Raw genomic sequence first — 25131 nt, forward strand, 5'->3', positions numbered from 1 at the left:
AGTACATATATGAAACTAGATCAAGTAAATATGAACAAACTTACTCTTTTCTGCATTAACGCACAAACATATAACTTAAATGTCCAGGCTGCTCCTGCAGCTGCTCTGCTCCTCCTACACTCTGCTCTGCAGCATGTAAGCCACGTGCTTTATACGGTCTGAGCTCGCCACGTGTCTGAGCAGGCTCGTTAACTCTAGTCAGGCTTTCTCACAGAGTTAGATCACGATATTGTGGACACGTAAGAGAACGGACTGCCAGACTCATATCAGAAGTCATTTAACTGAGTTTACTTAGTTGAAAAACGTACACTCCACACGGAGCACAACGCTGAAGGATAAATTCAAGTCTGTTCGTTTGGAAACATGTTATCATTTTATAATGCCTAATACTAAAATACCTGAAGATGACTTCGGTCTCATCAAAGGCACTCTGTGTGTTTGTGACAACTTATTCATGTGAGCAGGTTTTATCTGAAATGAACCTTAAGGAGTGCAAACTGTGCTGTGGCCTGACACACACAGATCTCTCTCTCTCTCTCTCTCTCTCTCTCTCTCTCTCTCTCTAGTAATGCAATGATCCCAGAGCAGGTAGAATAACCTGTCAAAGTTTCTATAGCCTTGAACAGCAATATTAAAACATAATATAATAATCTCAAACAAAACATAGTTATTGATGTTTTCTTCTGTAATGTGGTACATTTAAATATTTCCATGTGCCAACATGCAGTTTGCAATGACAGAGTTAACCCCTCTGCTTAATGAACTTTTACATTTTATGTGTTAACATGCAGTTTTCTAGACAAGAACCTTTTTTTGTCTTTTTTTCTAATCATATATTAGCCTATATATCCATGAGTTGAGTTATAGTGATGTCTGCAAAATTAGTCCGGCCCACTTGAGGTCTCATTTGAACAAATCCGGCCCCCGACCCAAAAGAACTTTGACATCCCTGGTCTAACCCATCTGGGCCGATTGATTTCCTCACATTAATCTTGGAAAAGGCAAACTGCACTTCCTCAGTTGTTATTTGAATAGAAGTGCCATATTTTCTCCAGTCTGCCTCAGGCTCCAGTGGGGATTGACTATCAGTCTCATATCGTGCGAAGAAGTTGTATATGAAGCATTATTCTGTTGGGAGTTCAAGCCAATCATTGTTTTAATTCCACGCCAAGCCTCCCTTCCTTTATTGTCTGTAAGTAGTTGCTCAAATTTAGCTTTGTAGTCCCTTTTTGCTTCATTAATTTTCATTTGTATGTCTCTTTGTATTATTCTAAAAGCTTGTTCTTTTTCAATTAAAAGCTTTTTTATCTCAGGGGTTTAGTGTTTGCATATGTTTTTGTTTGTTTGGTAGGGATCACATTATCTATACAGAAATTAATGTAAGATGTTACTACATCGGTATGTTCATTTATATCTGTGCATTCAAACACTTCCCAGTCGGTACATTCAAAGCAGCCTTGTAAAGCAAGTACACTGTCATCATCCCACACTGAAAGAGCACATGTCACTCCGCTGTTCATCTCCTTACACTGGCTCCCAGTTACTGCTCGCATCAAATTTAAAACTCTGCTGCTCGTTTACAAAACTGCGACAAAAACAGCTCCTCCTTAATAGGAAGATGTCACTCCACAGATCAGTGGATCTTAGAGTGGTGGGTGTGGCCTCCTGGATTGTTGAATTGTTTGTGTGACTCCTTGCCTACATTTTACCAGAGTACCTTGTGTGTGCACGTGGTTGTGGACCACATGGTGTCCATCTTGTGTTGTGGTAGTGGCAGTTCACTTTATGTGAATCTTTCTGTGGCTGTTTTGAATGGCAGCAATTATTGTTGTGGGTCTAATTGTGTTGATCCTGTGACTGTTGCACTTCACTTTTGTATGTTGGGCACCTGTGTTACAATGTTAAATGTAGGTTAGTGCAGTACTGTCCTTTGTTTTCACCTCATGGTGGTCGCCATTTTTGATTGTGGGAGTGGCACCCACTGATTGGCTACCATTGTAGTTGATGCTCAAATTTAAACTCTGTTGAAGCATCTTTGATGGCCCTTTTGTTTGTGTTGGATATATGTTCCATTATTGACCCATATTATTGTTCTGTGAATGTAGTGTTTGCAATTTAGATATATAGCCTCGGTAGGTAACACCCATTTTGTAAAGTTAATGTGTAAATTTGTTTGCACAATGCACTTTAGCACCATGAATAAATATTATGTTTTATAGTGACTTGCCATATTAGTTTAAAATCGATGGTGTTTTTATAACAAATTATTTATTAATTGTTTTAAGGGTGGGGGTGTTACAGCTGTATGTGTCCCTGTACTGTTTGTCCCTTCTCCCTTTCTGTTCTCCAGCCCAGGTGAAGCCACTAATTGCACAACAAGGCGCACCTGGCCTCAGAGCTTAAAAGGCCAGTGCTGGCTGCAGAAAGAGAAGCATTTTGAGGAGTCATTTTGAGTTGGGACTGCTGGGCCTTGCTTGTCAGGGATTGTCTTTTGTTTCTCATTTGATCTTTATCATTTAGTGTGTCATATTGTAATAAATCCCTTTGTGTTGGCTTTGGCTTTTTTTTTTTTTTTTTTCCATCACACTCAAAAGACAAGCATAAAAACAGCATAATCTGCATTTGAAAATCACATTTCAGGAGTGACATAAAAACATAAATAAAGTTAGGAAATTGTCCATTAAAAAGTGTGTGATGTGAGTGTGCTCACAGTCCATGTGCAGCCCATGTCTACACACATCTCAAAGCAATGTTCCCTATAGATCCCAATCCCTGCTGAAATGTACACACATGGTTCAGCTCCATATTCTGCCCTCAACACACCCACATACAACCTTAAAAGGACAGTACAAAGCTCCTCATGGAGGGAAATGCAAACAAATGATCGAAGGGATGTTTCTAGCCATGAAAAACAGCAACAAATGGGAGAAAAAGGGGAAAAAAAAGGTGGTTTTGGATGACGCAGAGGAGAGAAAGCACATATAGTTTGTTTTCCACAGCAGAGTCACAAACAAAAAGTAAGTGAAGGTGTAACATTTGGCTGAATTTCTGTAGAAATCTTTTGATATTGTTTTAATTAAAATACCCTTAAGGAATATGGCTCACTATACCTCTGCAGGTTTGAATGATTTTTATGACGTGGATCTGTAAGCACAGCGGTGAACAGCCATGCAGCTGTACTTGAGGGATCACAAAATGACAGCAGAACTACAAGATCACACTGAAATAAAGAGTAATGTGACTTTGTCTTTCAGAGGTTGAATTGCTGATCTTTTTGTTCTTTTTTTTCTTTCTTCTTTTTTTTGAAAAGGAGAACAAAATGAAACAAGAATATATAGACATGACAACTAAAGCAAGAACAAACAAACAAAGACAAAAAAAAAAAAAAAAAAATAGATACAATTGCTGCTAGATTGAATTGCTGTTCAATGGGTGCCTGTTTTGATGTAATGTTGATAAAGTGATGGGATATGCAATCAGGAGCCTGTACATTTTATTTTAATTTGGAATTGACATCATGCTTTATCTGTTCTCTTGTCTTCTTTGTCTACTTTGACTTCCTGTCTGCTCTGTTCAGTTGGACACATGCTTGAGGTGGGCTCCATTGAAAATAGATTGCGTGTATTGTGGAGTGGAACAATGCCGAGCAGAGTTTGCAGTAAATACATGAGAATGGACTAGAGAGGGCGAGTGTGCAGCACAGACGGAATTATGACATTTAACACCATAATACATATATCTTGAACTTAAAACGGGTTAAAAAAAAATCACCTGACATGCAGTTTATACTTTGAACCATGTCATCTCTGTTAACATAGAGGAAGCTTATGGCCTGCACTGCAGCCAGTCAGTGGAGGGAGCACTAAATCTTTTGGCTTCACTTGAGGCCAGGTATTCCAGGCCAGATAACGGCAACTTTTAAGATGGTTTCTATACTGATTAGAGCTCTTAAGAACTCAATGTTGTGCTTTGCCTGTCAGCACCTGTGTGTCCAATCAGACTCAAAGCTGATTGTTTGCTCTTACTGACATTGTTCCCTCATTGTTCCCTCTTTCTAGATCCTTGCTTGTGTTGTGCTTACTCTCTGATGTACGTCGCTTTGGAAATATTTTGAATGAAAGTGCTGCATTTTCCATATTCACCTGGACATGGAAATTTGAGCCTAAAGAATGAACAAAAATACAAATTATCTTAATTTGCATTGAGCTTGGATGCATGATTAACCAAATCTGGACTTTAAATACCTGACTCACTGATCAGTCATCTTTTGACTCTTCAAATGGTTAGATTTGGATCAATCAATAAACTTAACACGACCTTTATCCCTTGCATTAATCCTGCATTGCTACAAAAAGGGTTTTTTTACCTCACTGAATGAGTGACTTTTGAGCGGTGGCAGAGCAACCTGGAGATAAAACAAACATCTTAGAGTTGAGTGGTGGACAGCGGGGGTAGCACCAGGACGTTGGTTCTTCCGTTGATACAATCACTGTCCAGCCCGATTACCATTACATCAGTATTGTTTTTCAATTTAGTGCAACTGACCTGTCACACAATGCTAGCTCCCTACTCAGATAATGCATATGGAGTGAGTCGTGAATTAACATAGTTATTTTGTTCTGGTAGCATTATTTCATAGGGGATAAGACTACCTGTCGTTTGGCATTTTTGGACAAAGCAGCACATCTTGACAGAACACAGAAGGCCGTACAGAGATGACCTCGGCCCGCTGCTATGTTCCATAGTAACAGGTAACCAGGTATGGGGTGGCACTCTGTGGACATGGGAGGGAAACCATTCTCCCTATTGAAAGTCATGAACTATTTAATCCTCTTTGAAACTACTATTTTGAGATAGGTTATGATGACTCATCATATTTGTTGTATTAGTTCTCATAAAGTAGTGTTTCCTATAATCTTCTAATCAGATGATCTAGGTATGTTCTTTTATAAACTTTATTTCACTCCAATTAACGCCACAAAGACACTTTTCTGAGCATGTCTCCACTTTCCACACGTACAGTAACTGATCTGTTGAAACAGCAGGCAAAACATTCAGAGGTCAATGGACACCAGAGTTGTTTGAAGTTGAATGCGTTTTATTGAATGTGGCACGAGTTCCATGTTTCACACGTACACTGGTTACACAGATGTTGACTGTTTAGTTACTTTGAAAAAATGCATTTCTTTTTTTTTTGGATCAAACTGAAATCAGTGAGGAGCTGAGGGTCGACCAGACTTCAAACCTTTCCTGCAAAAAAAACAAAAAACAATAGAAAATAAACATAATTATTAACAGCAAAGGCACAGACTGGTTTCTTTCTTTTGTTTGATTGATTTTGTTTGCATTCATCAATTTAAGATCACCGGAGAGAACAATTCTAATGTCATGAATCTGTCATGAAACACGTCATGAATCTGACGTATCTTTTTCTTCTAAACTTTCTAAAGAGCAGATTTAAGAAAAATCTGAAGAAGATATTGGTGAATGAGGCCCAATGGTATTAAAGATAGTTACCTTCAACACAAGGGTACTTGTAATTGGCCTCATCTTGAGCACCTGTGAGAGAAAAAAAAGGAGAGATTTAAAAGAAGGGTAAAATTTGTGTTTTGTCTGAAAAGTATTTTCACTTTTCAGGTGGTGTACATCTCTAAAGGGAGCAGGGTTTGTTAAAGTGAGTAGTGGTCTCTGTAAATGATGTCTAGTGCAGAGAAAGTATCTGGTTTACTTTGCTGGTAGTAGTCATAGATGTTGACCACAGACTGGTTTCTTTCTTTTGTTTGATTGATTTTGTTTGCATTCATCAATTTAAGATCACCGGAGAGAACAATTCTAATGTCATGAATCTGTCATGAAACACGTCATGAATCTGACGTAGCTTTTTCTTCTAAACTTTCTTAAGAGCAGATTTAAGAAAAATCTGAAGAAGATATTGGTGAATGAGGCCCAATGGTATTAAAGATAGTTACCTTCAACAAAAGGGTACTTGTAATTGGCCTCATCTTGAGCACCTGTGAGAGAAAAAAAAGGAGAGATTTAAAAAAAGGGTAAAATTTGTGTTTTGTCTGAAAAGTATTTTCACTTTTCAGGTGACGTACATCTCTAAAGGGAGCAGGGTTTGTTAAAGTGAGTAGTGGTCTCTGTAAATGATGTCTAGTGCAGAGAAAGTATCTGGTTTACTTTGCTGGTAGTAGTCATAGATGTTGACCACAGACTGGTTTCTTTCTTTTGTTTGATTGATTTTGTTTGCATTCATCAATTTAAGATCACCGGAGAGAACAATTCTACTTTTTTAAAAACACGTCATGAATCTGACGTAGCTTTTTCTTCTGAACTTTCTTAAGAGCAGATTTAAGAAAAATCAGAAGAAGATATTGGTGAATGAGGCCCAATGGTATTAAAGATAGTTACCTGCAACACAAGGGTAGTTGTAATTGGCCTCATCTTGATCACCTGAGAGAGAAAAAAAGGGTAAAATCTGTGTTTTGTCTGAAAAGTATTTTCACTTTTCAGGTGGTGTACATCTCTAAAGGGAGCAGGGTTTGTTAAAGTGAGTAGTGGTCTCTGTAAATGATGTCTAGTGCAGAGAAAGTATCTGGTTTACTTTGCTGGTAGTAGTCATAGATTTTGACCACAGCTGGCTTCAGGTCCGACACTGGAAGCTCCTGTATGAGCTCCAGGTCATATTGGATGGGGATGTCCTTTGATAACTGTTGGAAGTAAAACAGACGAGGCAATCAGAAAACAAAATCTGCCGAGCATTAATTTTTCTCGGTCACTGCGATGTCTCTCACCTCTTTTATGTACACCACAACTTGGTCATCCTCGTGTTCAATACGCTCCACTTGTGCTTCACCTTTAAGCTGTAAGTGAAAAACATCAATAAAAAGCAGTATGACTGGATAGGATCAAAGAAAAGAAAGACTAGAAAGACAAGAAAAGAAAACAAGATTACAAAATTAGATTAGATCAGGTAATACCATTTTAGTTATCTTGGAGCGTGTGTCATTCAAAACTGTTGAGTAGGACGTTGAACTTTGATTTTTTTAAAAATCATTCATGATTCTGATCCTAGCAGAGAGCAGATTCAGACTGCTCAGCGGGAACAAAACGCATGTAGTTCGAACAACAAAGCATTTTTAAGATGAAGATGATCTTAATGTTAGATGTTTATTCTGTATTGCTGTAGTGTCATGGTCATCTTAAAGGGATACTTTGCCCGTTGAAACATGAATCTGTGTTGACATTTCTATATGTAGCAGAAATGTGAAATACATTTTGAAGTTGGTGCCTTCTTGACCGAGAAAAGACAGAAAGTGTCTTTTTGGCTCATGTGGATGAAAGACACCAACTCCCAGAATGCACAGCACCGCAGGTCACTCCCACCAAGGTCCTCTACAGACATTTACTTCAACACATACGGCCGTTTCCTCAGCTGTTTATGAGATTTCTTCCAGAAGGAATTGGCATCTTCGAAATTCCTGGCAGAAAACAGATTCTATGTCTGTGTCCATAGACAAACAGTGAGAGCACCAACAGAGAGGGGCGTGGTCTGACACAGCTCATTTGCATTTAAAGCTACAGACACAGAAACAGCCTGTTCTGGGCAGGGCTGAAATGTAGGAGTTTGGCATGCTAAATCACAGTGGATTTTCGGTAAGAAAATTACATGTTTTGGGGACTTCTGAGACTCATTTAAACTGGTTGAAATGGAGATTAATATGTTTCCTTTAAGGTATTATCTCACCTCCTTCAAAGACTTTTCGTCTGGGACAAATCCAGAGAGCATTTTGATATCCACGATCACCATGTTTGTAGTTTCTCGTTTTCCCGTATATCTGTAACACAACAAGAAAAAGTAGATTTTACTCAGTGTGACCGAAGCCTTTTTGTTTGCAGGCACACATACAATCTGAGGTTCTTGGAGAGGGTTCTTATAGTTAAGATATGTTTGAGCTGAGAAGCTACTATTCAGTTGTGATCATTTCCTATTGTACATCCATCAGCAGCTTCTGTACACTGGCGTACTATTCCCTACATGGACGTTACAATCCAGACACCCTCTCACATCTAAAGACATTTAACTTGCATGACATAAAGTTCTGCAAATCTATGGTTCTGATTCACAAAATAAATGTCCAGCTTTTGTGCCTTTACCTGTGCAAATTAGACAAAACAACACAGTTTAAATGACAATGCATGTGCAATGGGTTAACTGTGTTGCAGAGCAAATTGTATTTTTGTGCGTCAGTGCTTTTGCACATTTTAAAATCAGCCTTAATGCAGTCGTTTGGGGGAAAACTGGTCCCTTTGTATGCAAATCACCCTCATTGCTAAATTCACAAACAGCCAGGGCAGTTAGAGTGAAAATATGATAATCTGTTGAGACTTGGTGGTAACTGTTACTTGCAGAATTTCCAGTGATCAGAGATTAGGACGTACACAGTTAATACATGAAGTTTGTCATTACTCCTCACATTTATCCCTTGCTCCTGTGATGTCATTGGGAAAAAAAAAGCCTTCAGAACATTTCAACTTTTACCGCAATTTCTTTAAAAATAAATCTGCCGATGTGAAATCAGTTGAAAGATTTTGTGTGCAATGTCAGCATAAGTTAAAGGTAAACCTGGGATACAAATATTTGTTCAGAATGACAGTAGTGTTCTGTCACTGCTGCAATATCTGCAACAAGCTGTCAATGACTACTTACACAATCTTCAAAGTCAGAGTCATCGTAGGTCTGGTAGATGAGCTGCTGCACTCAGCCTTCGTACTGACCTCCACGTCAAGTGTTGTTGCTATGGGAGTAGGCGGGACGTTGTAGTGATAAGAAATCTAGGAAAAGTCCCACAAGGAAGTTAATTATTTTCATAAAAATCAAACAAACAGCTATTTTTAAGTAAATTGTAAATATGGCAGTGTCAAATGTTTTCATAATGCTTTCAATGCTCCAGTATTGTGACATGTGTTATTATGTTAAACTGACTTCTTACCACTATAGTTCCTCAACCATACAAAAATCAGCATCTCTTTATTTCCTGTCAATATTGAAGATCAAAACACTATAAGCTCTATGGGACGTAACCATTCACCTGTGTGATTAACATCCCCTTCTCTGTTTCTACATGAGGCCCTCACCAACCAATGTTCCTGTTCCTTTTTTGTCTTTGTCATTTCATTCAATTAAATATGAACAAATGTGAAAGTGTAGGGGGAAAAAAGAGAAACAGGAGGAGCTTCAGTTATGACTGACCTGCACTGAGACACATGCATTGCCCTCCACCTCCACTGTGTACTTTCCTGTCTGGTCCATCACCAGCTGCTCCTGGTAGACCAGCTTGTTGTCCTGGTCCACTTCAAAATCAATCTCCTCATCAGAAAACTTGACAATCACTGTGCTCGAACCTTCAGGATTGAACACCAGGGTGGAGTAGAGAGCGAGAGCCTGAAGGGCCACCACTGTGTCCTGTGAAAGACATAAATTACAAATAATTATTACTTTGAAACTCCTGAGAGGAACTTTAGTTTAGTGTTAATAATAATAATGTCTCCTGCAGACAAAGCTGCTCATCATATCACTGTTGATTATGTCCTGCACGTGTGTAAGAAGTATTGACAAAACATCTCCTCCTGCTTTTGTTAGACGGTTAAACATGTCACAAAAAAAGTAGAAAAAAGAAAGCTACTTTGACAAATTGAAGTGAATTAGTATGTGTGACAGCTGCCCTGCACCAGCACAGATTAATATATAGAAATAATCAACCGCCTCAATTTGGTCTTGTTTGCTTTTGTGGGGTTGTTTAGAGGCATCAGTGTTACAGTCATTTCAGTCAGTTTAAAAATGAGATTTAAAAAATCCTCATTGAGGACTTAAAACAGGTGAAGACATCTTGTTTTATAAAGCGGAGAACATACTACAAGAAGAACTGATTTTGGGCCCGATTCCCCCTTCAAACGATCCTAGGCAATGTCTTTATCTTTCAATTGTTCTTAAGATTATCTGGTCAGATGTTCCTGTGGTGTGAGGCATGTTAAGGCTAATCTGATCTGCTCAAAAGGACATGGGGGCCCCATCGATTTGGACATGTTCCATATTTACGATCTCCTGTTTTGTGTGGGTAACCCAGAGGACAGCCTAGCATGCACTCTGGTGGTTTGGTCACATCGTTTAATCTATTACCATCAGTCATCATGTGGGGGCTCTCTCACATTTGAAACATCTCTTAGGTTTTAAATATCTTTTACTGTTGGCCAGGTTTTACAGACATAGCAAGTTTTATATACCGATTAGGGCTGGGTGATATGGACCAAAACTCATATCTTGATATTGTTTAGCTGAATGGGGATGCTCGATATATATCGATATGTATTTTATTAACAGTGAAAACACATGGAAAATAAACTGCCTGTTTGTGAATTTAAATAGTAATATTATAAAATAAAAATGTTCCTTAAATACAATAAAAGAGAGAGACAGGAGGGACAGACAGTCAGTCATCATCAGTGAGATGAGAAAAAGGTGACCTGACACCTCTGTAACGTTATTTTAATGCAACATAAACTATATCCATATTAACGATGTTGTCTTACCCTATATCTTGTTTGAAAATATATCCATATATCTTAAAAACTCAATATATTTCCCAGCCCTAATACCGATCTTCAGTTTCAGCAGTTTCAGACTCACCTACAGCTGTGACTAGCCTCAGAGCATGTGAGCAGACCCTACCCCGTAGAGACCATCCACTTATACATCTAATTATTTGGTTGTGAAAAGTATTCCTTTACTCAGCCAATTAGACAAAAGGTTCAAATACAAAATGCAAAAATTGGAGAGCATAATTTGGTGTGTGTTCAGAAACTGGGTGGCCTGTCCAAAGAACGTCTACCTGGGCAAATAAGATTTCCCAGCTCTAAACTATTTGAGGGTTACCTGCGTGGAGGAGAAGCCTCCATAATACTTTTGCTGCCTGGTCAGCCATCTGACGATGCCGCTGGCGTAGCCCAGTGCTTCGGGGGAAGGAGGGGCAGCAGGAAGCGAGTATGGCGACAGTAGGGCGAGCAGCACGTAGGAGGTCATCTCCACAGATACAGACAAATATCTGTTTGTCGCTGTCTGAGCCCAGTGGGTGAAACCTCCTGCACACAGACACAAACACACAAAGGTGAGGGACATTCAGAAACAAAGCAGGATTTCATTTTTGTAGTTTTTAGACATAGAAAAATAATATGATCCCATGAGCATGAGGGGGAGGATTGCATTAAAAACCCACCAGGGACTTGCAGAGTGGCCTTCTCTGATCAAATTATTAAAAGAAATCGTTACAGCAGCGAATGCAGAATTTATACACAATATTTATGTTTCAGCCAGTGTTTAAAACATCAAAAAGACATATAAAACAATTCAAATAACGTCTGAACTTGGTAGCAAGGTAGATGGTAGAGCAGCTCGTTGTCCAGTGGTCTAGCACTCTTCATGTTTCGGCAGCTTTAATGTTTTAATGTTTATTGACATGGCTACTTTTGAACTATCTATTTTTTATATTGTTTATTCGACAACATGCCTTTAACTATTGCTCTTATGTTATGCTTTTAATGTTGACTGTGTGTGTTTTATGTTGTTTAATTAATATTTCTGTGTTTTACATGTGCAGCTAAATTGCCTTTTGTTTTGATTGCAATGACAATAAAGATCTATTCAATCATTTAAAATGTGGAATTTTTGGCTACATTGTCTAAGTGTGCATAATGGACAATGGACAGTCTGTTTTCATATCTATGGGCTTGATTGTTGTAGCATTCACAGGTATGCACAAGATTTTTTTATAAATCCAACTCTCTGAGACGGAACATGCATTAGGGCAAGCGCTTCTTTCAGCCCTCTGTTCCCTTAAAAACTTAAATGTATCAGTAAATGCAAAAGAATATATTTAACTGAGCATTGGGAGCGTTTCTGTGCTTCCATGTTTGTCTTATGGGCAGAGTGGAAGTCTGTTTTGAACTCACTGATGTCCATCTTCATCAAGCATCCTCTAAATACCAGGGACTTACTGCACCACAGACTAAACTTTAGACCAGGTTTTATTTGTTCTCAGATGCGGCAGTTTTCTAAATCCTCAAGATAAGAACGGGTCACATGTGCGCCTGACCACACATGATTTTAAGACTAACACAAGCCTGGGAGCTAACACAGGTGCAAGCTCATTTGCTATTCAGACAACATGAGCGCTGGGCAAGAAAATGACAGTGGCATCAGGCTCTGCACTAGGCTCCAAGACGCTCTGCCCCGGGCGTAGGATAGTGCAGGAAGTAACGGCTGAAACCAGCTCACAAAGGGAATCCATATGGAAATTTTGATTGGTTAGAATAACTTATTTCAGGGTGACACACCTTCTTTTATCGCTACACTGTCAAGGTGACTCAAAAGTTTGTTACTGGTTTCCATGTCTCCCGCCAGAGTGAAGACATACGCCTGCAGAGCTGTAGCGTAGGTGTTTGCGACGTTATCGATCGTCTTTTTCAGGCACGAGAGGCTCTTAGTGACAGTTTCCTGTAACAGATTGAGAGAAAACAATATAATTAATAAAAGAAGTAAATCATAGGACTGATTTTAGATCATTTTCACAACAACATCGTCCATCTTTACAAACAGTGGATGGGATAACCGGATGAATCATTTAATAACATAATCAAACGGTTTACAGTGAAACCACACAAACTCACTGAGAGGAGGGTACTCACAGTCACAGTCGGGTTCATCTCCAAGAAGGCAGCCGTGATGTAAGCAGTGATTATCACTTCATCAGACACACCGCCCTGCAGAGAGGAAGCATCATACAGACATTATCATCACTACAACTTCCAGAGGATCAATTCATAAAATTATTTTCAGTCAGCAGATTTCCAGTGGTTGGTCAAGGTTGGCAGGTTTCTTTTAGGGCTCATCAAGAGTAACATAAATTATGAGTTGTGGTGTAAAGTCCCTCTGCACCTTTAAGAAAAAGCTAAAGACCCAGCTCTTTCATGAATACCTACTAACTTAATGATGATGGTCTCCATATTATTGATGATGATGATGGTAATGACAATGGTTTTTGTTTGATACTGACGACTTATAAGATGGTTTCTATACTGATTAGAGCTCTCAAGAACTGCTGTCAATGTTGTGCTTTTACTCTGCGTATTGCCTGTCAGCACCTGTGTGTCCAATCGGACTCAAAGCTGATCATTTTCACTTACTGACATTGTTCCCTTTTTCTCTAGATCCTTGCTTGTTTTGTACTTACTCTCTGATGTACGTCACTTTGAATAAAAGAGTCTGCTAAGTGAATTGTAGAATTGTAAAGTCCACACTAAACTCTAAGCTAGTTTCTATTTTAAATTGTGTCATAATTTGGTTCCAGTCTTTCCTCTCATGTCTAATCGGCTCTGGACAGACTAAGGGCTGAAATAACATTGGTAAACTGACATCAATCCACAAACAGAAACTAAAATGTTTGTCATATATGACAAAATATTATGATAAGGTTATGACTAAAGCCTACAGCCTTGATCTACAGCTAGTGTCAAATAACAGTGACGTCTTTTTGTGAAATGATCTCCACTCATGGAAAACCAAAGCAGTCACAGAGAACACACTGCTGACACCAAACAGGTGGTAAAATCATCTTCTAATCCTCAACCCTCCAAGTTATCCTACTTGTCAAAACCATCGCCATGGCAACCGTGTTAGAAATTCAGGATTCTTAAGCCAAGAATCTGGTAAAAAAAGGGCTATTTTTGACTCTCTTAGCACACATAATTCAATGAAGAATAGATTTTAAAATCTTGTCTAAAGACGGGAGAATATCTCATGAGTTTTGTCACATGTGCAGTTCATAACAAAATGGTAGGAATTTTAAAACTCTCGTAATCAGAGCCCAGTTTATCCTTCTTTTGTCACTTGTTTCTGATTACCTTTATGTGGTTGTTGAAGAATTTTCCCATCAATTTAAAATTGCCACTGCCCTTTTGACTGTTTGTTAGCCAGATCATAGCATCGTTGATAACTTTCGGATCGATAAAGATGAAATTCTGAGCCTTGACAAAAGATCTCATCGTGAAGGCGGTCAGCCTGCAGAGTAAAAAAAAAAGTTAGATATTTGAAACAACTGGAAGCACTCGATCCGAGTTTTCATTTTTCACAAAGGGCACTAATATATCAAATATAACACTTAATTATAAGGTAAGTCTCTAGGCTAGTTCTTACATTAATAAGAAGTACTTAATAATACAAACATTCACATAACACAAAAGTAATATTACTGTTAAGAGCTTTTGAGTTATAATAGGATGCAATGGCTGGTTCACGGTGCAAATAATTAACAGTGTGCATGTTAGAGAGGTTAGAGCAGCCAGACGACGCTATCAGGATTTTCAAGAAGATTTTTTATAACTGTTATCACTGCTACCTGGCTAAACAGGGTACAGTGAGCAGACTTCAATGGTCTTTGTTTTCATTTTGCAATGGTAGAGACTCATTGAAAGTGACAACATTGCATAAAAAGTAAGGAAATTTGTGTTTGGTAGGTTATTTCTTTGTTGAAACAACGCTTCTTGGCAATAAATCGTATACCGTTGGAACGCCAGTTTATTTCCCTTTTAAATGGTGCTACATTTGTAAGGAACATGCATTTGTGGGATAAGCAGCAAAGCTGAGTATGTGGGTTCTGCCCATGAAATACTTGTCAAATCTTCTCTGCCAATATTTGGAGTGAAATATGAACAAGGGAATGTTTAGAGCGACAAACTAAGGCTTCATTTAGTGGAAACCTACAATAAGGATTACATTTTGCGTGTGGATCAGTAATATTCTCACCAGGTGTTTCCTGATCCTCCTGATCCAAATGTGCTGAAAGCGCCGTCGTTATTTTTGTAGTTCAGCTGTCTCTGGTAACCTGTATAACATTAGAATAATGATCAATAGGGAAGTAACAGTATGAGCAACACTTCTTCTGTTGGCATATCTAAACGTATAAATGTTCTGTTTTAGCAGAAACGTTGAACTAACAGAGACTCACCGCTGGTCAGAAAGTTGGTACCCTTTGCCTCGATGTCTGGGGTCAACTGTTTTGTGTCTTCCAGGTATTGGAGGATGTAGATGTTGGGGGCCAGAACCGCCATGTTCTGCTCAGCGCAACCATATGGCATCCGCAGCAGACCGTCCAGGTTCTTCAGGGCTCTGCCCATGATGTCACCTGACAGCAAAACAGACTCACTATGAGTGCACATGCAACCAAACTGACCTTTAATCTCAAGATGGAAAATTTGTATTCTGCCTATTCTATGGCGGTATCTTATAGGAGACTCAATGGAACATTATTTATTTGCTTTTAGCATATTTAAATGTTTTGGGAAGAGGTCAAAGTTACAAAGAAAAGATCACTTCAAAATCAATCATCCATGACCCTCAGCTTCTTTTCAGAATTTATTCTGAGAAACATAAAAATATGGATAAGACGGCTGTTATAAAACCTTCCTTTAGAAATAACAACTTGTAGGCTCAACAGCAGATGTTTGAGAACAAATGGAATTAGTTTTAAGCACGATCAAGAGAATTATTTGTTCCTGTGGCCAATGCTGCATGAAGAATGACATACATTCTAGATTCTGCTTCTATGGCAATAATACTCTCAATTTTGTTTAGGCTACCATGTTTTATGTCAAGAGAAGCAGTTTTGCTTTGCTTTTTGTAAATATATTTTTTTTGCTTTGTTGATAAATTAAATAATTATATGCCTAGATATGTATTATTAAAATGTAAAGAGCTGTGCCTTGTGGTGCATAAAGTTAATTAACATACCGAGTAAGAATAACTGGAACAAATCATTAAACTTTTCATTGAAATATATGAATGAAATACAAATATGTCCAGCCCACAAACTGGTATTGTGTATTCAGTTATTTTACTCTGTTTTCCTGTGATAATTAATCAGTTTTTGAATGTTTTCTGGATATCCTGACATTAATGTTTTCCCTTGATAAAGGAGGAAAGTCTTTCCAGTCAATGTGTATGATTGTATTAGTTTACCCAGGACTGATACAAGAGAACGTCCAGATCCATCAATCTCATCCTCGGGGAGCTGTATCTCTACTTCCTCCGTCAAAGTCTCATCTGTAAACAGACAGAGAAACGAGCGTCTTATGAAGAGAAACTCAAATTAAAGTGTCATTAACATGTATGTGAATGGTCAGTGGATCAAGAATGAAAAAATAAAACAGAGTGAAAAGGAGATCAATGTGACACAATTTGGTGTTCAGGGAGCAACAACTACAGTAGGTATCTCAGTGATGAATTTAGAATATGAGACACTACATTTTTTTGGGACCATTAAACTACACGCGAGTAGAAAAACACAGCAAAGTTACCGTTTGGACACAGCAGCAAGTTGGACGACTTTATCTTCTCGATTCCCTCAGCCTGATGGGGAAGGAAACAGCACCTTATCGTTTGTGTGATTTGCAGGTATCATTTTTCATCCTGTGACATCCCATGATTAATCCTTTTTTAAAAAATGTTCCTCTTGTCTGTTCTTGAATTGCTGTCTTTGGCAGCTTCCACTCACCAACGTCATGACGCAAATATTTTTGAAGTCATATGATTGGTGTAACGTAACTATAGTAAACATTAATGATCAAGGGTTATTACAGCCAACTTTTCTGTCTGAACTGTGAAGTCAAATATGTTGATTTCAGTTTATTGAGTGTGTCAGCTCGTCCATGATGAAGTCTAGGAGCAATCTAAGAGGGCAGATATCCACATCAGTGACTTGTTCCCAAGCCCAGACGACTCAGATATTTTCTACACACATCAGCAAACATATGGTATGTGTTACCTCAGCTTCTCCAGGTGACATCAGCTTTATTATGGATGAAACTCAATACTGACTTTTACTTTGCGTTCCTCTCCAATACGTATAATGGTATATTATACTACAGTGCTCCCAATATTGAGCTTGTGTTTGTTTAAAGGTTAGTTGTCTGGCAACTTTGTGGTTAATCAGAGTTTTGTTGTTGTGTAGGTAGTGTTAGTGCGTTTGTCTACTCTCTCATGCACGCTCAGTGATCTCTGTGAACGTACACGTGGGGAACTAGAAGATAAAGGTTTCATACACCGGATTGGTTCTTGTGCATAATATGAAATGTAATCCTGCCGGCACCACTGCCTCCTTCTATCACACACACACACACACACACACACACACACACACACACACACACACACAAAATCAACCTTAAGGGACAACCTTTGACTTTGTCATCTTACTTTTAAGATACCAACCTTTACTTTAAGAGTTCTTGAGACCGTGTCAGAACGACCTCTCTCTGGCACACTCACTACCTCATTGTTGCATGTGATATCGGACACCACAGCCTCAGCAGTCGCAGAAACAATCACATCTCCTGAAAACAAGATAAACAAACACATTTTTTAAATATCCTGTAAATTCCAAAGAATCAAATCAATGATGTCTTCACTAAAATCGTATGCATCAGTGTGGATGAAGGCTGTGTTCTAACCTATGACTGAAGGGGTCAGGGTCCATCTGAAGCTTTTGCGCTCATTACCACACAGACATGTTCTGAACTCATCTTCAGGGTTTGGAAAGAGTGTGAAATCAGATGAGGGGGCTGGGGTCACAGTGACCTGTACAGAAGAGATAACAAAATAATAGATAATTGGAGATTTACAGAGCACATTTATTAAAATAAGAACAGATTTTTTGTAAAGCATAATAAGCACATATAAGTAAATCTTAAGAAATATTTTGATATCCAGTCATCATTAGTTGAAAAACGGATGAACTTACGTTGTGACTAAATTTACAGGCTTTCCAAAAAAAAGTGATTCAATTTGAAAAAAAAAAAGACAAACAACAAAAGAGCTCCTCCAAAGTAAAGCCAAAACATGGAGCTCCCCGTGCTGACTGGCTGCAGTAGAAGTTTTAAGCTCTGCCTCCTCCATGGAAACAGATCAAGTGTTCATTTTTGTAATAAGGTCTGTCTTTATACCTGTAAAATCCAGAATATGAGTCTCAACTGTACAGCAAGTCTCGTAGGGCTTTCACATTTGCAGAAAACTCCTCAAAAACTCCTGAAATTTCCAGGAGAAGCTGTATGTGTGAACGCAAACAGACACATTTTTCACTCAGACTCTAACAGGAGTTTCTTCTGCCATCCCCCTAGTGTTTTTTCCACTTTAAGTCTGAGTGAGCTGAAGTGAGAATACAGAAGGATATAATCTGGAGAATTCTCCTTGAATTAGTGAGAAGGTGTGGGGGTGATGTTTATATCCTGTGACCTGTGCTAGAATCTCTGTGCACGTAATTAAACAGCTGCAATACATCTTTTTTGTTCTCCAGTATGTTCCTCTCCGCACGTTTGTTGATAATGTTGCTCCGTCGAACAACAGAAATCATAGAAAGGCAAACTTTCTCAATAAAGAGAAAGCGGACTCGTCCACCACTTACACCATTTAAAGCATGCACAATTTTAGTTTATGGGTTCAAACGATCCATCAAAAGTTCTGTTTGCAAACTGCCCGAAATATAGAATAGAAAATATAAGTATAGAAAAGGCATATAAAGACAGTTTGAACGTGAGTCACTTGTGTTTATCCTTTGCGGGGTTTAATTGTGTTTGGTTGAAGGGAGAGCTTGCTCTTGTGTTCTACTGAGACAGAAATATTCTGATAAAACCATTTCTGTTTTTTAGTTAAGCTTACATTTCAACCAATCAAGTTATGTTCTGCAACCGTAAGTCACATAAAATAAAGACAATTACTTCATTCGTATTAGTTTCAGCTTTGAGCAGTTATTTGCTGACATTAGCTATTAGATCATAAAAACATTCATTACCATGATGCAGCTGGACAGGTAGTTGAAGACGGTCGCCTTCAGCTCAAAGTTCTCGCCTCGGATGATGGAGTAAGGCAGGCTGAGCTCCAGGAAGAAAGGCTGGAAGACGGTGAGCTCTTTACGAGGAGCTAAACCAAAACCCTGAGAGGACAAACAGAAAGCCTCCGTCTCCCAGGTGGTGATGGTGTCAGGAACAGTGAGGGGCACATTCTTGGTACCAGTCTCTCTGTTTATCGGCAGGAACACAAAAACAGTGTTGTAACAGTCCGTCTCCCTTTTTCTCATCCACAGTCACATTCAGCTTCCAAAGGTCTTGTGTATCTCATCCTCTCAAACAGAGGCCCACGTTCTTCCTCCTTTCTCAACCATACACCTCTCCCCAGATATAATGGACTCACCTGATATTCTCCACTCCACTTGTTCATCTGTCTTAAACTCATGTCATATTAACCCCCCATAATTTGTTTAGCTGAATGCTTTTCGTTGTCAGTATTTGCTGCCATAAGATACTATGAAAGAAGTCTTTGCTCCACAATATATTTACATTGGGTTTTCAAAGCTCTAATGACGTCCCACACTGGCAGGCAAGAAGGCTTCAGTTGCTACCTACACGTTTTGACCAGTTTTATTTTTTAAACTAAAGACATTTACTAGTGTTGAAAGTGATGCAGTAACCAATGAAAAAACAAGACCAGGTTGGACTTCTACAAAATGTAATCTGAGTAAGAAAACCCAGAGGTACATATTGTGGATTAATGATGTTAGACGCTCCGCTGTCAGGGAAAAAAAGAACAGACTTCCTCTAATCCTGCCATAAAATATTGTGTTAACTTGATCCAAATATTACTGCCTTTTAACTAACAGTACTGCCCCAAATCACTGATAGTGAGAGGGGACAGGGGTCCTGATACTATCGTTAGCTAACATTAACTAGCTAATGTTAGCTAATAAGCACTCGCCTATGCTTGGATGATGATGAAGTTCTTGCCCTTCTACGGCAGTATTTTTGACCCAGTCACTTTAAAAATACACAAAGCTGTCAGTACTTTTGTAGACTTTCATCCTACAGGGGGCTAAGGGGAAGGATTATCTTCTAGATACAGTATATGTAAATGAAAGAGATTGAAAAAGTGTCCCATGTTCTGTATAATGGTCAAAAGTGTCCCCCCCCCCCCATTTCATAACAATAAAAAAAACATTTGTGAAGTGTTTTTAAAACTGAGCTCACCCAATTTCTATCAGATCCCATATCCAAGTCTCTGGGAAGAAAGTACGGACTGTCACTATTGGTGGTGGAAGCGTTCCTCCAGAAGCCTCAGCAAGTGGTAACCTCAATCGACGCCTCTTGAAAACACCTGAGGAAGAGCACACACAATTGCTCAAATGCCACAAAAAGTTTTGATTCATCACAATGTTTCGGTGATCATTTTTTAACAAAGGAAGGGAGGCCACACACCATATTTATAGATATTCAAAATGTCCCACATCTATAAATAATGAAACACATCTATAAAACCATAAAAAAAACAAAAAAACATACAGAATTAATATGTAAAGTTCAGTCAACACATCTGACTTGATTATTTAAGTCCAGCTGTTCATAATGTTTACAGGTTCTAATTTATCTATTTTAGATATATTTTCATTATTATATAAAGATGTGCAGCCAAGTTTAAACAGTAGTAGAGTGATTGTATGTAGTGCAATCATAAGTGAAAATGCACTTTGTGATAATTACCGTGTCGAGTTTCAAGGAGAGTAGTGCTTTTGATTTGGATGAGATCCAACTTGATTTTTGGGTGGTGTTTGTTTATCACTTTTGGTGCATCCCTGAACTCATCCTTTAATAATGGATCAGAGTTTTAAATATGCCAGTGTTTTCTTATTGTGGTTACAAAATATTTTCCCATAGGGGAGTAATTTAAAGAGCATTTAAGGCTGGTACCTTTGGGGTTATTTTCTTTCTTAATAAGGCACACATCCCGAGTAAACCTGCTGTACCTGTCTCTGGCTGCTTTTACCCAGCAGTCGTTGTTTAAATCTGTGTTCGAGTTTGTCTGTTTCTTTTGTGTAGATCTGTCTGATGCGGCTAAACTGACTAATTGGAAGATTTTTTTCAGATGGACTGGATGGAAAGATTGTCCGTGTACGAAAGAACATTTGTCAGTGTCTTTCCCGTATGAGTCTGTTTCAATGTTCTGCCTTCACCAGGGTGTCCAGGAAGCTACTTTTGTCCTCATCATGACACATGGTGAACTTCAAATGTTCATGACAGTTATTAAGGTAGTCAGAAAATTGTAATAAAATGTCGACAGGACCCTTGTATAATATACAAATGTCATCTACGTATCATTTTCACGTGTTCATGTATTTTTAAAAAAGGATTTGTGGAAGAGAAGATGTGGCTGTTTATACACGGACCTGCACCTACATGATGTGCGTATAACTACCTCTTTTTTTCTAACATCTGTAAAGACACCAGAAAATACTCTGTCAAAAGAGGGCAGTGGTGTGCTGTTTTAACAATATATAAATAAATCACCTCGATCAGGGACGTATTTCCTTCCTCCGTATTGGAGACATGAAGGGACTCGGACACCCAAGTTTGTCGCCATCTTCAGCCCTACATTCTACATAATCAGACAACATGAAGGTGTCACAAAAAAAAAGATATACAAATAAGATGTGCAGTATGTTGAAATATGTATTCTTGATATTATGTGTTCATTTTAGTGCATTAAATACCGTGAAAACGGTGTAAGGGTCATCTGTCACATCAGGACGGGGCCAAATGCGTCTTTTAGGCCTCACAACCAAGCACTCTATAGTATCCAGAACTTCAAAGGGAATATAGGATGCCTTTGTGATGGGCAACAAGTCAAATATCTGAAAAAAGAAAGGTTTAGTTAAAGCTTAAAATCTGCATTATGTTTTTGTGATGTAAATGGTGGGGGACTCCACATCTCTGATGAAAGGTAGATTTCGAAGGGCAAACTAGAATGTTTACTACAGGGGTTTTTTCTTAAATCTCAATCTAATGCAAAACTGCAACATCCCCAATTTGTGAGGAAACAAATCCCCACAAATCACCTACCCTAACTAGCCAAACAAACAGGGATGTACTCTATCACAGAGAACACACAGCTAACACCAAACAGCTGGTAAAACCCTCTGCTCCACCTCATTCTTTAAGTTATCCCACTTTCCACTTACTAGGAGATACAGTAGGTGTAACTTTTGACTATGTTGGAACGATCTCAGCTGGTGCAACACCTTAAATGTAGCGCAAACTCCGTAATTTCTCAATTAGGAATTATTTCAAAAGTAGACTACGATTGAACTTATTAATAGCTGGTGCAACACAGTGCATTGGAGAAAAAGAAGAAATTGTCATTGAATAGAACTGAAACTGGGTGACCGATTATGTTAATTTGTCCAAAAGATCATGCGGATGTCATCAAGCATTATGCATCTACAGTATAAGTTGTCCAGCCATTACCCTGTTGCTGTCAAGACTTTTCCCAGGCTCCTTGATGAGGACGCTCTGGTCGACAATGCTCACACCACACAGAGAGTTCGGCTGGGCCGTCACCTGCAGGGTGTTTCCCTCTCCTGGGACAGCTGAGGACGGAAAAAACTCCAGCGACACCTGACACAAAGAAATACTGTCAGTGGTACACAACAACTATTATAACAAACAGAAAGTCTGTGAGACATAACGCTGACCTTGTGCCTGAAGCATTTCTCAGTGGAGAAGTCAGCACTATGGGCGATCACCATCTCACTGGGGAGGACAGTGTAAGCCACAAGCTGGACGTCTGGGGACATCTCAGGGGACACTCTGATGTTAATAGACATCTTGCCCTGAGTCACTAAAAACAGTGAAACAGACTTTTTAATGGACAAGAATCATTTTTGCTTACAGTTTACAAAAAGGTGCACACATTTTGCATAGTTAGTGTGAAACAAATGGGAAACTAACCACCAGGTAACAACTACTAGTTACTCAGTACTGAGGCATTACCGAACCATTACATTCATTATCTGTCAAATAATCATTATCTAGAACATGTGATGAAGAAGTACTCAATATCTACCCATTACTTAGTGTTTCCCACTAACTATGTAACATTTGTGTACCTCATTGTAAAGTGTTAACTTATATTTCAAATCACTTAAGAGATGGAAAAAAAAGCAGTTAACCAATCAACTTTGAGGGTAGGCTTTCTAAGGCTGGCTAAACACTAGACGATTTCATAAATATCATAAATATTCACGATTAGAGTTTGGGCTTTCTCCGACAGAATTGGGTAATAGCCAATTAAAAGCAAGCAGACTGGGTTTGTCACCAACCAGATGTTGCGTGTACTTTCACAACTCAGAAACCTGGCAGTGAACACAAACACGCCTGGCACCCGAGCCAAATGGAATATTAAAAAGGAGATCAGCTTGTGAAATTATGGCAACAATACAAGTTCCTTTATAATGTCTCATGCAAGTGTAACAGGTCTCAAAATGAGATCCCATAAGCAGATGAGAATTTCTGTATAACAGAAGAAAAGAATGAGACAGGCAACTGTGCTTCTTTTCAGTTCAGAGTCCCGTAACAAAGAGAGTCCATGTATGGGAGAAGCCCAGCGCCACACTGCCTCCTGCTGGTGACACTGAAGTGGACCATTATCTGGCTATTATAGCACATATTAGTGATGATCTTTCCTGGTAATATTATTCCAAAATAAAAACATAGACACATTACATAAAATGTGACGACACATTTTGTGGGCTCACATGCTCCCTGACAAAGAAAAATGGCTCCTGACATTTCAAACAAACACTGAAACTCTTTCTTACTTTTTCCTACTTAAATCTACTCATCAGAATAAAACACTTCTTAAACTTAGGTCAGTAATATGTGTGAGTGAGTGTGTAAGTGCACTTTAATATGAGTATGTGTATGGCATCATTACAGTGCAAGGCGATGTCTGGTAAGTGTTATAATGATGCAAGGGATAGTTCTGCATACCCCAACCAGGCAGGGCTTGCACGACATTAAGTCCAGCTGCCCACATCTGTCGATGTGGTTGGTTGGAGGGTTGGCCAAGAGACTCATATGTCAGCAACTGGGGAGGTCTCCTGTCCCGTGCAGATTTTCTGATTAATTCATCCTTCAGCATCACTTGTCCATCATTTTGATCATCATGAATATCCTGATTGTACTCCTGCTCAACTGGCTGTTCAGGGTTCTCAGGTTGGATTTCCTCATCAGTGTGTTGTGCTTATTGCTCTCGTCTGGTTTCTCTTTCGGGTGAGATTCTTTGTGGCTGCTCATGTGTGTGGCCTCTTGACGATGTGTTTCTGTGTGATTCAGGCAACCTTTGTAAGCTATCTGGGTTTCTCTTGGAATCACAGGTAGGTGTTACATTTTGGGTTTGAGGTTCACGTCGTGGTGGTACTCTTAACCAGTATTGCACTCTGGGTGTTTCATTGTCAGAGCTTTCAGATTCACTGCTTTGCATTTCTCTCTGTTTTTGTTCCCACATGTGATGACTCTTTTGCTTATGTTTTCCTGTAGCTGGTGATGGACTCTTTTGTTGGTCAGGTAAGTTTGCAGGCAGGTCATTTACAACATGTAGGAGGTTTCTGTGCAGGACACGACTCTTACCATTACCCTGCTCCGGGAGCACTTTGTAAATGGGATTGTCGTTCACTTTCTCTTTGACAACATACACAGTTTGTTCCCAATAGGATCTTAACTTTCCTGGCCCTCCTCTTTCACTCATGTTGCAGACTAAGACTCTATCACCAGGTTGGAGTACAACTCCCTTGATGTGTCGGTCATAGTATTTTTTTCCTCTTTCACTTGAGTTTTTGCTGTTCTCACCTGCTAGTTGGTAAGCCTCTTTCATTCTCAAAGCCCATTTCTTGGCATAGTCTTGTGGTTTTCCAGGTTGGTCTTTAGCTGACAAGCCAAACATTAAGTTGACTGGAAGACAGGGATGTTGGCCAAACATGAGATAGTGAGGTGAGAAGCCTGTTGCCTCATGTCTGATGCAGTTGTACGCATGCACCACCAGGGGTAAATGTTCTTTCCAGTTGCTCTTTTCCTTCTCTTCCAGTGTTCTTAACATTTGAAGCAACGTTCTATTAAAACTTTCTGCTGGGTTGTCCTGAGGATGATAAGAGGTTGTTCTGGAGTGAGCAACTCCAGTTAAGTTTCTCGTCGTGGTGTAACTTT

The 25131-nt window shown here is 39.0% G+C and overlaps 1 protein-coding gene across 1 annotated transcript in view; it reads right to left on the reverse strand.

The window, feature by feature from the left end:
- Positions 1-5077: 5077 nt before the first annotated feature.
- Positions 5078-25131, reverse strand: part of LOC110003016 (alpha-2-macroglobulin-like protein 1) — a 35002-nt gene continuing 14948 nt past the window's right edge. The window contains exons 14-38 of the mRNA XM_065960677.1: positions 22623-22768; positions 22396-22545; positions 21642-21782; positions 21439-21526; positions 20125-20251; positions 18897-19122; positions 17560-17686; positions 17321-17442; positions 16408-16459; positions 16070-16153; positions 15060-15236; positions 14858-14936; positions 13957-14113; positions 12742-12816; positions 12391-12550; positions 10934-11139; positions 9254-9466; positions 8711-8835; positions 7748-7838; positions 6795-6863; positions 6605-6710; positions 6412-6453; positions 5970-6011; positions 5518-5559; positions 5078-5250 (exon numbers count right to left, since the gene is read on the reverse strand). Coding sequence (XP_065816749.1) covers positions 5240-5250; positions 5518-5559; positions 5970-6011; positions 6412-6453; positions 6605-6710; positions 6795-6863; positions 7748-7838; positions 8711-8835; positions 9254-9466; positions 10934-11139; positions 12391-12550; positions 12742-12816; positions 13957-14113; positions 14858-14936; positions 15060-15236; positions 16070-16153; positions 16408-16459; positions 17321-17442; positions 17560-17686; positions 18897-19122; positions 20125-20251; positions 21439-21526; positions 21642-21782; positions 22396-22545; positions 22623-22768 — 2858 coding nt within the window. The 3' untranslated portion in view covers positions 5078-5239. The remainder of the gene's footprint in view (positions 5251-5517; positions 5560-5969; positions 6012-6411; positions 6454-6604; positions 6711-6794; positions 6864-7747; positions 7839-8710; positions 8836-9253; positions 9467-10933; positions 11140-12390; positions 12551-12741; positions 12817-13956; positions 14114-14857; positions 14937-15059; positions 15237-16069; positions 16154-16407; positions 16460-17320; positions 17443-17559; positions 17687-18896; positions 19123-20124; positions 20252-21438; positions 21527-21641; positions 21783-22395; positions 22546-22622; positions 22769-25131) is intronic.

Source organism: Labrus bergylta, chromosome 11 (genome assembly GCF_963930695.1).
Source record: "Labrus bergylta chromosome 11, fLabBer1.1, whole genome shotgun sequence".
Lineage (NCBI taxonomy): Eukaryota > Metazoa > Chordata > Actinopteri > Labriformes > Labridae > Labrus > Labrus bergylta.